The sequence below is a fragment of the Hipposideros armiger genome, unplaced genomic scaffold (assembly GCF_001890085.2).
Source record: "Hipposideros armiger isolate ML-2016 unplaced genomic scaffold, ASM189008v1 scaffold_25, whole genome shotgun sequence".
Lineage (NCBI taxonomy): Eukaryota > Metazoa > Chordata > Mammalia > Chiroptera > Hipposideridae > Hipposideros > Hipposideros armiger.
This window is the reverse complement of record NW_017731375.1, coordinates 5,031,234-5,043,400: the sequence shown is the minus strand read 5'-3', so window position 1 is coordinate 5,043,400 and position 12,167 is coordinate 5,031,234. Positions and strand designations below refer to the sequence as shown.

Sequence of the window (12,167 nt, the reverse complement as noted above, 5' to 3'; positions counted from 1 at the left end):
CCATGTTTCCCTCAGGGCTACACCCCACGCCCAGCCCAGGGTCTCCGTCCCCCAGTTGACCTGCACCTGTCCTCCCACCCCAGCCTGGACCCCACAGGCACTTCAGCTGTGCCTTCCGGTTATATTTAACCTTCACTATCACCCTCAGGGTAGAAGCATTAACCCCCATTACAGATGAGGAAACTGAGGCTCCAAAGCTGAACTGACAAGGTCACAGAGCGGGCCAAGGCAGCCCAGGCCTTGTATCCCAAAGCCTGGCTTTGAGCTTCTCCCCACGCCCCTCCCCCGCTGGGCCCCACGTGCCCCACCAGGGCCCTCAGGAGCAGGACCCAGGTTCAAGTCCCAGGGTGTCGCGCCTTGGCTAAGGGACCCTGGACAAGTGACTCGCCTCTCTGGGCCTTGTTTCTGCCCCTATAAAATGAGAGTGATGCTAATGGCGTCTACCTCACCCGCTGCTGTGACTAAAGAAAGTCTTAAAACAGCACTGGCATAGGGTAAGTGTTCAGTAGGGGTAACTGCCGAGAGCACATCAGGCAGCCCTTGAAAAGGCTCTTGGGGAACCCCTGCAAACAGCAGCCTCTCTGCGGACACTGGCGATCACACTCCCTGTCCCGACAGACAGGGCACTTCTGTGGGGCAAATAACAGTTTGGGAAGATGCTGTTGCTTTTGATCTTCCCGACCACCCAGAAACATGGGCACGTTATCCCTGATAACAGACACAGAAACTGAGGCTCAGAAAAGCGAAGTCGTTTGCTCTGAGCCACACAGCCAGGTGAGGCGGGGCCTGGCCACTGGTCCACTGAGCATACACACCCTTCACGCCTAGCACCCTCGTGGCCAGCCCCCCGCACCCCCCTCCCTGTCCCCATTCACAAATAGGACCTGAAACCTGGGACCTACCTCATTTCACATCCTGATGCTCAGGAAGTGGGGAACCCCAGGGCCCCCTGAGGTCCGCCCCTAGTGGGCATGTGTCCTGAAGACCTCCCACACATGGCCCTCGACCTTCCTGGAATGACTTCCTGAGGTGGCCCGGCCCTGTCCCCTCCCCCAGGGGCAGGCCTCCAGCCTCCCTGCCTGCCCTCCAACTCTCCTCCTGCTCACAGGAGCCCTTATCGACCAGAGGTCAAACCAATCTCCTCACCCTGGGTCCCCGAGGGGAGCTGCCCTGCCCCCAAAAGCCAGCCTCCCATTAACGATTTTCTCCCTGGCGCAATGGACAGAGGCAGTGCGGTGACCCAGGGTCAGGGGGCTATCCGGTGGCCCTTTCCCAGGATGTAGGGGGGACAAGCCATCTTGTCCAGCTTCCAGCATTTAAACCACACTCTGTGGCCACGTCTGTCCCAAGGGAGGTAGAGCGGGTAGCCTCTGACACGGAAATAGAGTTCATCCTCCTGAAGAGCCAAGAGGCCCCTGGGCTTCCTGGGCAAGACCTCTGGGGGCTGCAGGCCTTTGCACAGGCCGGATCCTCTGCCCAGGGCACCATGCCCCCTCTGCCCGCCTGCCACCTGCCCTCAGGTGCCTCCTCTGGAAGTCCTTCCTGCTCCACACTGCCCCGGGCTGAGTCAGCGCCTGGGAACACTAACAATAATGGCTTACTGTCCCCAGAGTCCAGCTTGTCCGGCTCATCCCTGGATCTCCAGCTCTGTCCCCAGAAGGCAGCCAGCAAACGTTTGCTCAACGACTGTGGCCAAGACAAGGGAATCCTGGTGACCAAAATCAGCCCCAATGCTTCCTAACCAGAGTGCCCAAGAAAGGGACGGCAAGGGGTGTTTTTGAAGCTATCAATTGCTAAGTGTTCCTCTGTTCCAGGCACTCCCCTAAGAAGCCCCTAGACATGGTACCTGATTCCCTCAACCACCCATGGAGGCGGGCACCAGCGAGGGCCCATTGAACAGATGGGACCTCAAAGGCGCCTCTGAGCCAGGAGCTCCAGGCAAAGCGGCCGACTCAGGAACAGTCTCCCTCCGCCTTTCCTCCTAGCTGGGCAGCAGGTTACTGGCCTCCCTGCCTTAGAGGGGTGCCTGCCTGTCTTCCGGGCCTTTCTAGAACAGTCAGTGCTGCTCTCTGCTGGGGGAACATCCCTCCAGGTGCATCATCACCAGGGAATTGAAAGCTGCCCTGTGAGAAAAATCAAACTGCTGCAGCTCTCCTAAGGCGAGCAGGGTTGGCACACCCAGGACGTCTCCCTGGGCAGAGAAGACGCCTTCTGTCGCGCTGCCGTCTCCCCACCCCATACTCACAGATTATCTTTTGGGTCGAAGTAGGTTTTCCCACAGCAGGGTAGCTTCTGGTGGGGTCCCCATGCAGCCTAAGACCCCAATTCCCCCCAGCCAGCCCCTTCCCTGCCCTGCGGCTCTGGTGGAGATATTTATTCCCTGATCTAGGAACTGCCCAGGGGCAGCAAGAGCCCTACAGGTTCAACTCTCCCCCAACTCCACCCCCAGGCCCAGGCAGGGACATGGTGCTGACTGGGACAGAGCCACTACCTTCCGCCCGCAGTCACATCCTCATCAGCGTGGCTCGCTAACGCGCTGGAGGACAGCAGCCGCCACTGCTCCCTCTGGCTGAAGATTTCAGCCTCACCTACCCACTCGTGGCTCTGAAGGCATGTCTGGGGGCTTCCTGTTTCTGCCTGGGCCACACTCCCACCTCCTGCTCTGCCACACCGCACGTCACCTACGTACACACACGACATAAACACACACCCACCGCACACCTCCAACAGCCCACTGGCTAGCGCTAACTCACCTCAGGCGCTTCCAGGTCAAATCACCAACTTCTTTGACTTCTGTAACCCTCAGTTTTCTCATTGGCAGAATGGGGATTACTTATAATATTCATCTCAGGAAAAGGTGGTACTTGTAACAATAGCCATGACTTTTTCCTTTCGTTTGGTTTTCTGAACAGCCACTACTGCCTGAGCACGTCCTCTGAGCTAAGAACTATTTATTGGGTTGTCGCAAAAGTCATGGCGTATTTTTTCTATGTTTTTTGTTGCAAAAACGCTTCATGACTTTTCCGACAACCCAATACTTTAGGTAAACGATCCTATGCGATCCCCGGAGTGGCCCTATGAGAGATAGTGTGATTATTGTCCCCATTTTACAGATGAGGTAACTGAGGCTCAGAGAGGTTACATCACTGGTCCAAAGTCAGAGCTCGTGAGAAAAAGGAATCAAGATTCAAATCCAGCTCGCTCCTCCGCATTCTAGAAGCCACGCTCTCGACCACTCCCTTGCTCCTTCTTTCCTTCACCCACCGCCTTTCCCCACTCAGGACAGCAATTGGTTCTGGCCACACCCATGGCTGGGGCAGGGACTGGGGCAGAGGTATCCAACATGACCCGCGAAGGCCTGTAGCGCACTCCCGCCTCCCCGGAGAGGAGGGTGGGGTCAGACTGCCCCCTCCGGCCCAGGTCTCCATCCTTGAGGCCTGCCCCTGTCCCCAGGCAGCCTGCCCAGAAAGGGAGGGTCTTCCTGGTCCCAGGAAGGGTAACCCACAGACTTCCGGCCACATTCCACCACACCACCTCCGGCGGCAGCGGCACTGGGCCAGCCATGCGAGGCCTTTCAGAGCATCTCCAAATTCTGGGTTAGAGCCTGAGACCTGCACCCCGTGCTCCAAGAGTGGTCCCTAACAGTCAGCCCCGCTCTCCACCCCGAAATGCAGCTCCCCAAACGCTTCCTCGAGAGCGAGCGGCCTGGAAGCTGGCCCAGGAGTTGCTGCCAGCTGCAGGGCTCTGTGGATTATTATCGCTGAGAGTGAGACTGACGTTGGCTCCCACTTAGTGGGCATTTGCTGAGCGCCAGGCCCCAGCTAAGCACTTTCCAGGCACCGTCTCCTTCCTCCTCACAGGACCTGGGCAGGTCTGACGATTACCATCCCTGGGACAAAGGGAGACAGAGAGGCCAAGGGGCTCACCCAAGCTGTACAGAAAGTGACAGAGCCAAGGTCCGAACCCACCCACATCTGGCTCTCGAGCCTGTGAGTTTCCCCTGGCTGGCACCTTGGACAGGAAGGCGAGAAGGCCAGGCCCACCCCTGACGCAGCTTGGTGCAGACTGACACTCCCACCCACAGCTCAACCCCAGGCTTCTCCCTTCTCTCCGGTCACACTCCTCACACCCAACCAGGAGGACAGAGTAAGGCTGCAAAGGGCCCTTCCCCACCCCCAGCCTATCCATTAAGCTCCTAGTGTTATCAATGTATTGATTGGCAGGGCTGAGCCAACAGCATGGGGCGGGGGGTGCTACCACCCAAGGCGGCTGACCGGAGTTCCCTCTCTCCATACATCAGCCTTCTCCATACAGATCGTCAATATGGGTGCCACTGGCGGTCAACCCTGGAGCCAGCCTGGGGGAGGGCGCTGGACCACTAAACACTCATGCTCCCTTCTTTCTTCCCTTTTCTCGCCCCCCCCCCCGTTTCAATTCCCTCTCCCTTAAAGCCCTTGTGTGGGGAGAGTGGTCATGCACGCCTGAGAGGTAAACATCAAGCCCTTTATTTTCGGCATTCAATGCCCATCACGGCCTATTCCATCACCCCATTCCTGAACCTGGTGCTCCAGATGCCCCAACTGGCTCGAAGTGCCCTGAGCACATAGGGATGGTCCCTGCTCCATGTAGAGATGTTCTGAGTGCCTGCAATGGCTGTTACACACGCACTCACTCACACTCAATGTCTTCACTCCGCTTGCTCCTATTTCAAGGTTCAAATGGGGCACCTTCCCTGGCCAGATCCTCTCGTCCGAGTCTGGTTTTGGGGCCCTTCATCAGAGTACACACGGCGCCCTCGATTCAGAAGGGTGGTGACAGGTCTTGGAGCCCCTGTGCCCCTCACCTGGCCCCAGGAGGGGAAGGTATTCTATCCAGGTGCCCAGCCCCCAGAGAGGCTGCTTCTCTCCCCTCCACACACTGACCCAACACTCATCCTGCTGCCAGGTCTGTGCCAGGCGCCGTGGGGCCCGTGGGATGTGGCAGGCCTCCCGGGACTTCCAGAAACCAGGAGCTGGCAGACAAGCAAGCCTCCAGGTATAGCCGAGTCCTACCGTTAACTACAGCTCGCATTTACTTAACACTCATAATGAGCCGGGCGCTGTGCCCAGTCTTCCCTCAGGTGACCACAATCCACCCGTACAGCAACCCCAAGAGGGAGGTTCTCTCCAGATGCCCATACGAGAGATGAGCCGCAGGAGGCCGAGCAATTTGCTCAACACAAGTCTACCAAGCATCCATGCGGGTGTGACCAGGGGACTGGGTCCAGAATCTGAGCTCCTGTGTGTCCCTGTGAGCCCCAGCAGGGAATGCCCTGGGTCACAGGCGAGTGACCAAGTGCTAAGTGGTTCCAAGGCGGAGGTCAGGGATGGGAGGGAGGGGGCGGGGAAGGGTGATGAATCAAGTTGCCCAAAGTGTCAGCCATCCCTTCCCAGGGAACACTTTGAGGACAACACTGAAGCTTTGGATGACTTCTTATTCCCCCTCAAAACCCAGTCTAGGGCCAGCCATGCAGCAGGCATCTCACAGATGTGTGCTGAATGCTAATGAGAAAAAGCACCATAATTGAGTACCTACTGCATAGCTGTCTAAGACATGGCTTCAGTTCCTCCTCCCAATAGGGAGGAGAGTGGTAGTTTTATAGCAGGCCTATTTCCCACATGATAAGGAGGCAGAAACTCAGAGAGGTTAAGGATCTTGCCTAAGGCCACACAGCCTCCAAGTGGTACAGTGAGGATTCAATCCAGACCTAAATCCAAAGCCTCAGACTGCAGGCCTGATGCCACTGACACAGGAGCACGTCCTTCCTAGCTTTCTTCAGCCCTGCAGCATGTTATAAGCCTAACATATAACCAGCTGCGCAATTACTGCCACGCAGTCATTTACTGACTGTCAGCCATGGTGCTAGCTACTCTGTGTGCATTGTCCCCTTCGGTCCTCACAACAACCCTTAAGAAGTAGGGCCCTTTCGTGATCCCATTTACAGACGGGGAAAACCAAAGTGCAGCAGGGTGAAGGTTAAGAAATCTGCTGAACAGCTGCTCAGCAGCACAGTCACGATTCAAACCTAGATCTCTCCTACGCCAAAGCCCACACATTCAAGCACAACAGAAGCCACCTAGCTCACCTCGCCGATGCCCAGGTGGGTAAACTGAGGCATGGAGAGGGCGAGCACCCAATGAGCCAGCATTCCAGGGATCCTGAGAGTCTTTCGGCTCTGTGGCCCATGGGAAGGTTGTCCTTGGCCTTGTCCTTGGCACAGCAGCATTTCAAATGGGCTTGAGGCCTTATGCCATTTCAGTGTCAGAGCACAAAGATACCCAAATATCTGCCAGCTCCTACCAGCAAGCCAGCCTAAAGCCCGAGGGGCCTACTTGCCCGCTGATACTCCAGAGCAAATGCCCATACTCAGGCCCAAAGTGCCCAGGATAGGCCTCAGCCTGAGGCGGTGGTCCTCCCGGCGCCCAGGCCACACTGGCAGGGCCCTTGGCGATGCCTTTCAGAGTGCTTCCCCACCATCCTGGTGAGCTGGGGAGCAGACCCCACCCAGCACAAAGAATGGGGCCCACAGAGGTTCGTCAGCGAGCCTTTGAGCTCAGAAAGAAAACAATCAATACCTCCCCTCTCCCGGTCACCAGGAGGTGGCAGTGCCCTGGGCGAGGGGAGCTCACCACACGGATGGGCTGGGGGCACAGGAGCCTTCCCAGAGTGAGAGGCGCAGACAGGGCTCGATCTGGAAGCACACACACGAGAGATCAGAGCCCCGGACTGTGCACTGCCCCTGCTCCACACCCTTAGGAAGTAGGGACTGTTCTCCTGGTTGTTTTCTTCTCATCTTACATGTGCAGAAGCTGAGACCCAGAGAGGTTAAGTAACTTGTCCAAGGTCACACAGCAAAGACTAGGCAGCGCAACCATTTGAACCAGGCTGACAGACTCCAGAGGAAGCCGGGGGCCTAGTGCTGCTCAACTGAGACCTGAAGCCAGCTCTTCCTCCTCTTACAAAGCGGCCAAAGGCAGGTTATTTCATGCCTGTGAGCCTCACTGCCTTCATCTGCAGAATTCTCTAATTCCAGGCAGGTTGTGAGGCGTAGCCTAGAAGCTGTGAGAAAGTGCCTACCTGTCACATAGTGAGCACACAGTTCCTGGTTCCAGCTACTGGTATCATTGTTAGCCTGACATGCCTGCACCCTGGTTCCCACACCCACAACTTTTCTGCTAGAGGACAAGGTCTTGCTGAGGACAGGAAGTCTTCTCCCTGTCCCCTTCCACCTCCCACTGGGAACCCAGCATGCCTGCAGAGCTGCCCAGGGCAGAGTGGAGACAGCGCTGTGGCCCGGACACACTGCCCCAAGTCTGCTGACACTAGCCGTGGTGCCAGCTACAAGAAATTTTAGAAATGCACCTTCCTGTCTCAGAGCAGAACATTCCAGGAAGATCAGGGCCCGCAGACTGGAGTCAGGTGTCTGCAACCGCAGAGGTGCCAACCTGAGCTCTGAACATCCCCACAGGCATTCACCAGGGGGCTCTCACTGAGGACCCACCAGCATTCTTTCTCAATAATCTCCATGTTCTTTCTGAAAAAGTCTGCCTGGTGTGGTGGGAAAAAATACAAGATCTTGACTCCAGAGTCTTGAGTCAGCTGTGGCCTTGAACAAACCCCTTCTCTGCTCTGTGCCTCAGTTTCTCCATCTGCGAAGTAGGACTATGAACCCCTTCTACTTCAGGAGGAAGAATGGTAGGGAGAATGCAGTAAGCTCCTGATGCAAGCGCGGCTTTCAGATCCTTGCCAGCAGCGCTGTTTCCCCTGAGGCAGGTCCTTGGTTTCCTCCTGTGCTGGACTGAAGGACACACCCACCTCACTACACTTGACAGTCCGAGAGAGGAGGGGCAGGATAAAAGGGAGTCCTGCTCACCTGGCACTCTCCCGCTCTAGCTGGGGAGCTCCCCGAGGCCAGGGACTGACCAGTCTCTGCAGGGCCAGCAGGGAGCAGGCTCCCAGCAAGCAAGCATTTGTTGAATGAATACCTGACTGGATGGGCAGAGAGATGATGTCACTGCTTTCAGAAAGTAAAAGCACTACCCAATAGGACACGTTCCCACCCTCCTTATGACCTGGGGGAATCTGTCTCCAGCCTCCCCATCCTTGCCAGCTTGAAGAAAGGGTCTACACCTCATGCAGGAGGACAGGTGCCGGGGGTGGGGAGTGTCACGGCGACAGGGGTATGGAAGGGGACTTCCAAACGTGAACACATGGTGGGGTGAGAGGAAGTGGCGCTGCAGGAGGTTCCCCTGCCCTGGTCCCCCTCAGCCTGGCCTGTCTAGGGAAGGCCAGGACCTAGCGGAGCCTGGCGGCAGGAACAATGTCAGGCAGGTGCCGGCGGAGCTGTGTGAAAGGCCCAGCCCGGTGTCATTGTCAGCGCTCAGCCAAGTGCAGAAAAGCAATTTACTGGTCACGCCACTTGCTCCCCTTGGAAATTTTTTAAATTCTTCCGATTTGAGCTATCCACGGTGTCCCAAGTCGTGTGGAGAAGGGATTTTATTAAAATCCCAGCTCCCCGCTTACCAGGGTGGCCAGTGGGTGAAGCGGGTGAGGGCGGGGCTCACCACATGGGGGAGGGGAAACAGTGTCTGGCATTGACTGGGCTTGCGGAAATGGGGCTGGGGACTGGGGGCAGAGGCCCATGCTTGGTCTGGCGGCTGATGGATGGGAAGCGGGGAGGAGGCCAGAGCTCCGCTGCTAAGACTGGACTAGTCCCCCAAAACATGGAGGTCGGGGAAGGAGGGGCATAGGTGGACCCATTTCTTAGCAGAACAATGTGCCCTCCTGGGTGGGTGAGAATCTGCAAAACTTCTTGCACACCTATCATGTATCACCTCAGCCTCAGGGCTGCACACTTCACTAATGATGAAGCTAAGACTCACAGGGGTCTACAGATCAGGAAAGAAGGAACTGGAGTTCGGGCCCAGCCCCCTGGAGTGCAAAGCCCTGAGCACATCCCACTGTGCACGGGGGCCTCCCCTGGCCCTGCTCATGAAGGGAACTCTCACTACCACCCTCTAAGCTCCCCCAGCCCAGGGAGTAGCTGCTCTTCCAGGGTGTGCCCAACGCCACCTCTGCAAGGAGCAGACTTCAGGCCCCTGCAACTAATGCATGGGTCCCACCCGTCATCTCTACCTCTAATGGCCACTCTACCTTTGTCCCTAGCTTCAAGGGGAACGTGACTCTACTAACCTCGCCCATAACCACTGCGGTAGTGTTTATCTTTTTAGGAATCATAGGTGCCTTTGAACATCTGTGGGGAGCTGGGAACTCTCTCCCAGATAGACATAAGCATATTTGGGCACCATTTTGGTGTGATGTTTCGGGGGCCCTCCTCCCCCATGATCCCATCCTTAGATACTCTAAGAGCGTATGGGCTAAATGCCTCAGTCCTATGGCAGTTTTGGATGGGGAGAGGCTGCAAAGGAAGGGGGAGGTGGGAGAGGGGGCTCCCTCACCTGCTTGAAGCCCTAACCCAGATGGACCTAACCCAGACAGACCACCCGGTTTTTCCCCCAAGAGGCTGGCTCTAGGTCTCGCCAAGGAGGTAGAGGTGGGATGCAGAGGCCATGTTCCCAGAGAACACAAACACCACACAGCAACCCCTCCTGGGCCCCGCTTCAAGGCTCAAGCGTCAGTAGGCATCAAGAGGCTTGGGCAACAAAGTCTGCCACCATCTCATCACCTGGATGTCCATTCCATTGTGCCCACCCCCACCCCGGGCTCAGCACTCAGGAAAAGAGCTCTTGCTCAGGTCAGACAAGAAGATCTCCTGGAGTGACCCTGGGGACCTCTGCTTGGGGACTCAGCTGCAAACCAGGCAGTCCACGCCTGGCACTGGCCTCTCTCTCTCTGACACCAGCCATCCCCCACTCTCACCCCCGCCACCACACAGGGTCACATCTGCTTTGGCAAACAGCCAGTCTTAAGTTACTGACTCCAGTTGTATTGATTCAAGGAGTCACTGGGGATCCCAGCCTCGCGAACAGGGGGGAAGAACCCATCAGTCCATCCGTCCATCCGTCCATCCATCCTTCCAGCCCCCAGCCCCAACTAGCTGCCCCCAGCTCAATGCCTATCCTGATGGTAACAATCCTCTCCTAGCCATGGAAGGGGAGATAAGCAAACCCACCAGGGCCACCAAACACTACAAGAGGCTGCTGAGTGTCAACAGCACTCAACACACACAGCACTCCTTGTGCCCCCCCAGCGGGGAGAACCACCATTCTCCCTGCTCAAGGCTCTCTCCGAGCACCTCAGGCACCCAGCAGTCTAAGGCCTAAGCATCCTCTCTAAACTTGTGAGGACACCTGCCTTCAACCCGAGGGGGAAGTGGCAGATAATCTTTTTTGGCTCTAGTCCATCTCCTCCTATGCCCCTCCCTTGCAGCTCTAGGTGGGTGGGGGCTAGGGCAGCTGGCACTTCCTATTCCCGTTCCCTTTGCCCCCCCCCACACACACACACACACCACGCTGAGGCAGCCCTGGTCTGGTTCTAATCGGGGCTAAAGTCGGCTCCCTCTTTCCCTCTTCGCCCCACTCCCCCCTCCCTTTTTCCTTCATTTCCACGGCTTTGGAAGCCGGAGCGTTCCAACTGTCTGCGTGCCAAGACCTTCCCGAGTCTGAAAGCTGCTGAAGTAACAGATCAGATTTTAGCAAGTGCTTTCCAGGCTGAGCGCCAAGCCCTCTTCTGATTCACCGAGAGCGAGCGAGCGAGCGGGGAGCGAGGCGGGGAACCGGCCGAGGGCTGCACCACCTTGGGCGAGGGTGTGCCGAGCGCAGCCGGCTCGGGAGCGGCCTCGCGGGCCACAGCCCCGCAGCCCAGGCGCCCCGCTCCGCTCCGTCTTGCCCCAGCCTCCCCTAGTCCTACGTTTCTCCCCCTGTCTTTCTGAATGCTACAAACGCCTTTGAAACCTCAAAGTAATTTACAACTGAAGCTTTCTCCCTGGACTCAAAAATTCACTCGGTTGAAAGGAACCTTTTTGTTTGGAAGAGAGAGCGGAGATGTTAAGGGACGGTTGGCAGAGACAAGCCCTCGGTCCCAACTCCTCGCAGGCTGCGGGCAGGGGACTGGGGAGTCCAGCACATGGCAGGAGCTGAGCCCGCAGGCTCCGGGGATCTCCTCCCCGCTGAGGCTGACAGGGGCCGCGCCAGCCGGAGCCCTGCAGCACAGCCCCTTGCCCTTGGCCGGTCTGCCGCCGGCGCACGCGGAACCGCCCTTCCGCGCCCTGGGAACAGGTGCACTGGGCTCTGCGCCCGGGAGGGGTGGGGCCCCGGGAGGGGGCGCGGCCCGGGGGAGGGGGTCGACTTGCACCGCAGGCAGGGGCGGGGGTCGGTGAGAGGCAGGGGCCCACGTACCTGTACCTGGAAGCACAGCAGCAGGAAGTGTAAACACCTGCGGGAGAGAGATGGAGAGGTGGTCAGTGGGACTCGAGAGGAAGGCGCGCGGACAGACAGATACACAGCGGGGAAGTCAGACGGCGGGGCGGGCAGACAGAGCCACGGGCACACAGACTGGGACAGAGTGGCAGGGTGGGCAGCCCCGCGCGCGGGCGCTTACAGGCAAGTGCAGGCGGAGGGCGCTGAATACATCGCTGGGCGGGGGGGAGGCGGCGGCTCCTAGCCCAGCCTGCACATGTCCGCTCCGCGCGGCCGGGACCGGGCGCCTCCGCCGCCGCCGCCGCCGCCGCCGCCGCTGCTGCTGCTCCCTCCTCGCCGGCTGCTGCTGCTGCAGACTCTGCTGCTCCGGGGCGCTCCGCGGCGCGCCCTGCGGCATCAGCGCCCCGCGCGGCTCCTCCCGAGCGCTGCGCCCTCCGGGCTGGCGCGGGGGCTGCGGGGCGACCGCCGCTGTGCAGGAAGCTCCCGGCCGGTGCGGGGACGCTGGTTCACAGCCGGCCGGCCGGCCGTCCGGGCGTCCGCGGGAGGCTGGCTGACCGGCTCACTCTGGGGGCAGCATGCGCGATGGGGCTGAAAGCTGGGGCGCGCTCTCCGGCCGGGGCGCGGGGCTGCGCGGGGCCAGGGGTCAGCGCTCCGGGGCCGGGGCGCGCGGCTGCAGCACGAACGCGTCACGGCCGCTCCGTCTGGGCGCCCGCCGGCTCATGTCTCCTCCTCCGCGTCTCTCCGGCCGTG

At 58.8% G+C, this 12,167-nt stretch overlaps 1 protein-coding gene across 1 annotated transcript in view; it reads right to left on the bottom strand.

Annotated features, from left to right (window-relative positions):
* Nucleotides 1-12,167, bottom strand: part of FGF18 (fibroblast growth factor 18) — a 32,775-nt gene extending 20,608 nt beyond the window's left edge. The window contains exons 1-2 of the mRNA XM_019635942.1: nucleotides 11,599-12,167; nucleotides 11,397-11,433 (exon numbers count right to left, since the gene is read on the bottom strand). Coding sequence (XP_019491487.1) covers nucleotides 11,397-11,433; nucleotides 11,599-11,630 — 69 coding nt within the window. The 5' untranslated portion in view covers nucleotides 11,631-12,167. The remainder of the gene's footprint in view (nucleotides 1-11,396; nucleotides 11,434-11,598) is intronic.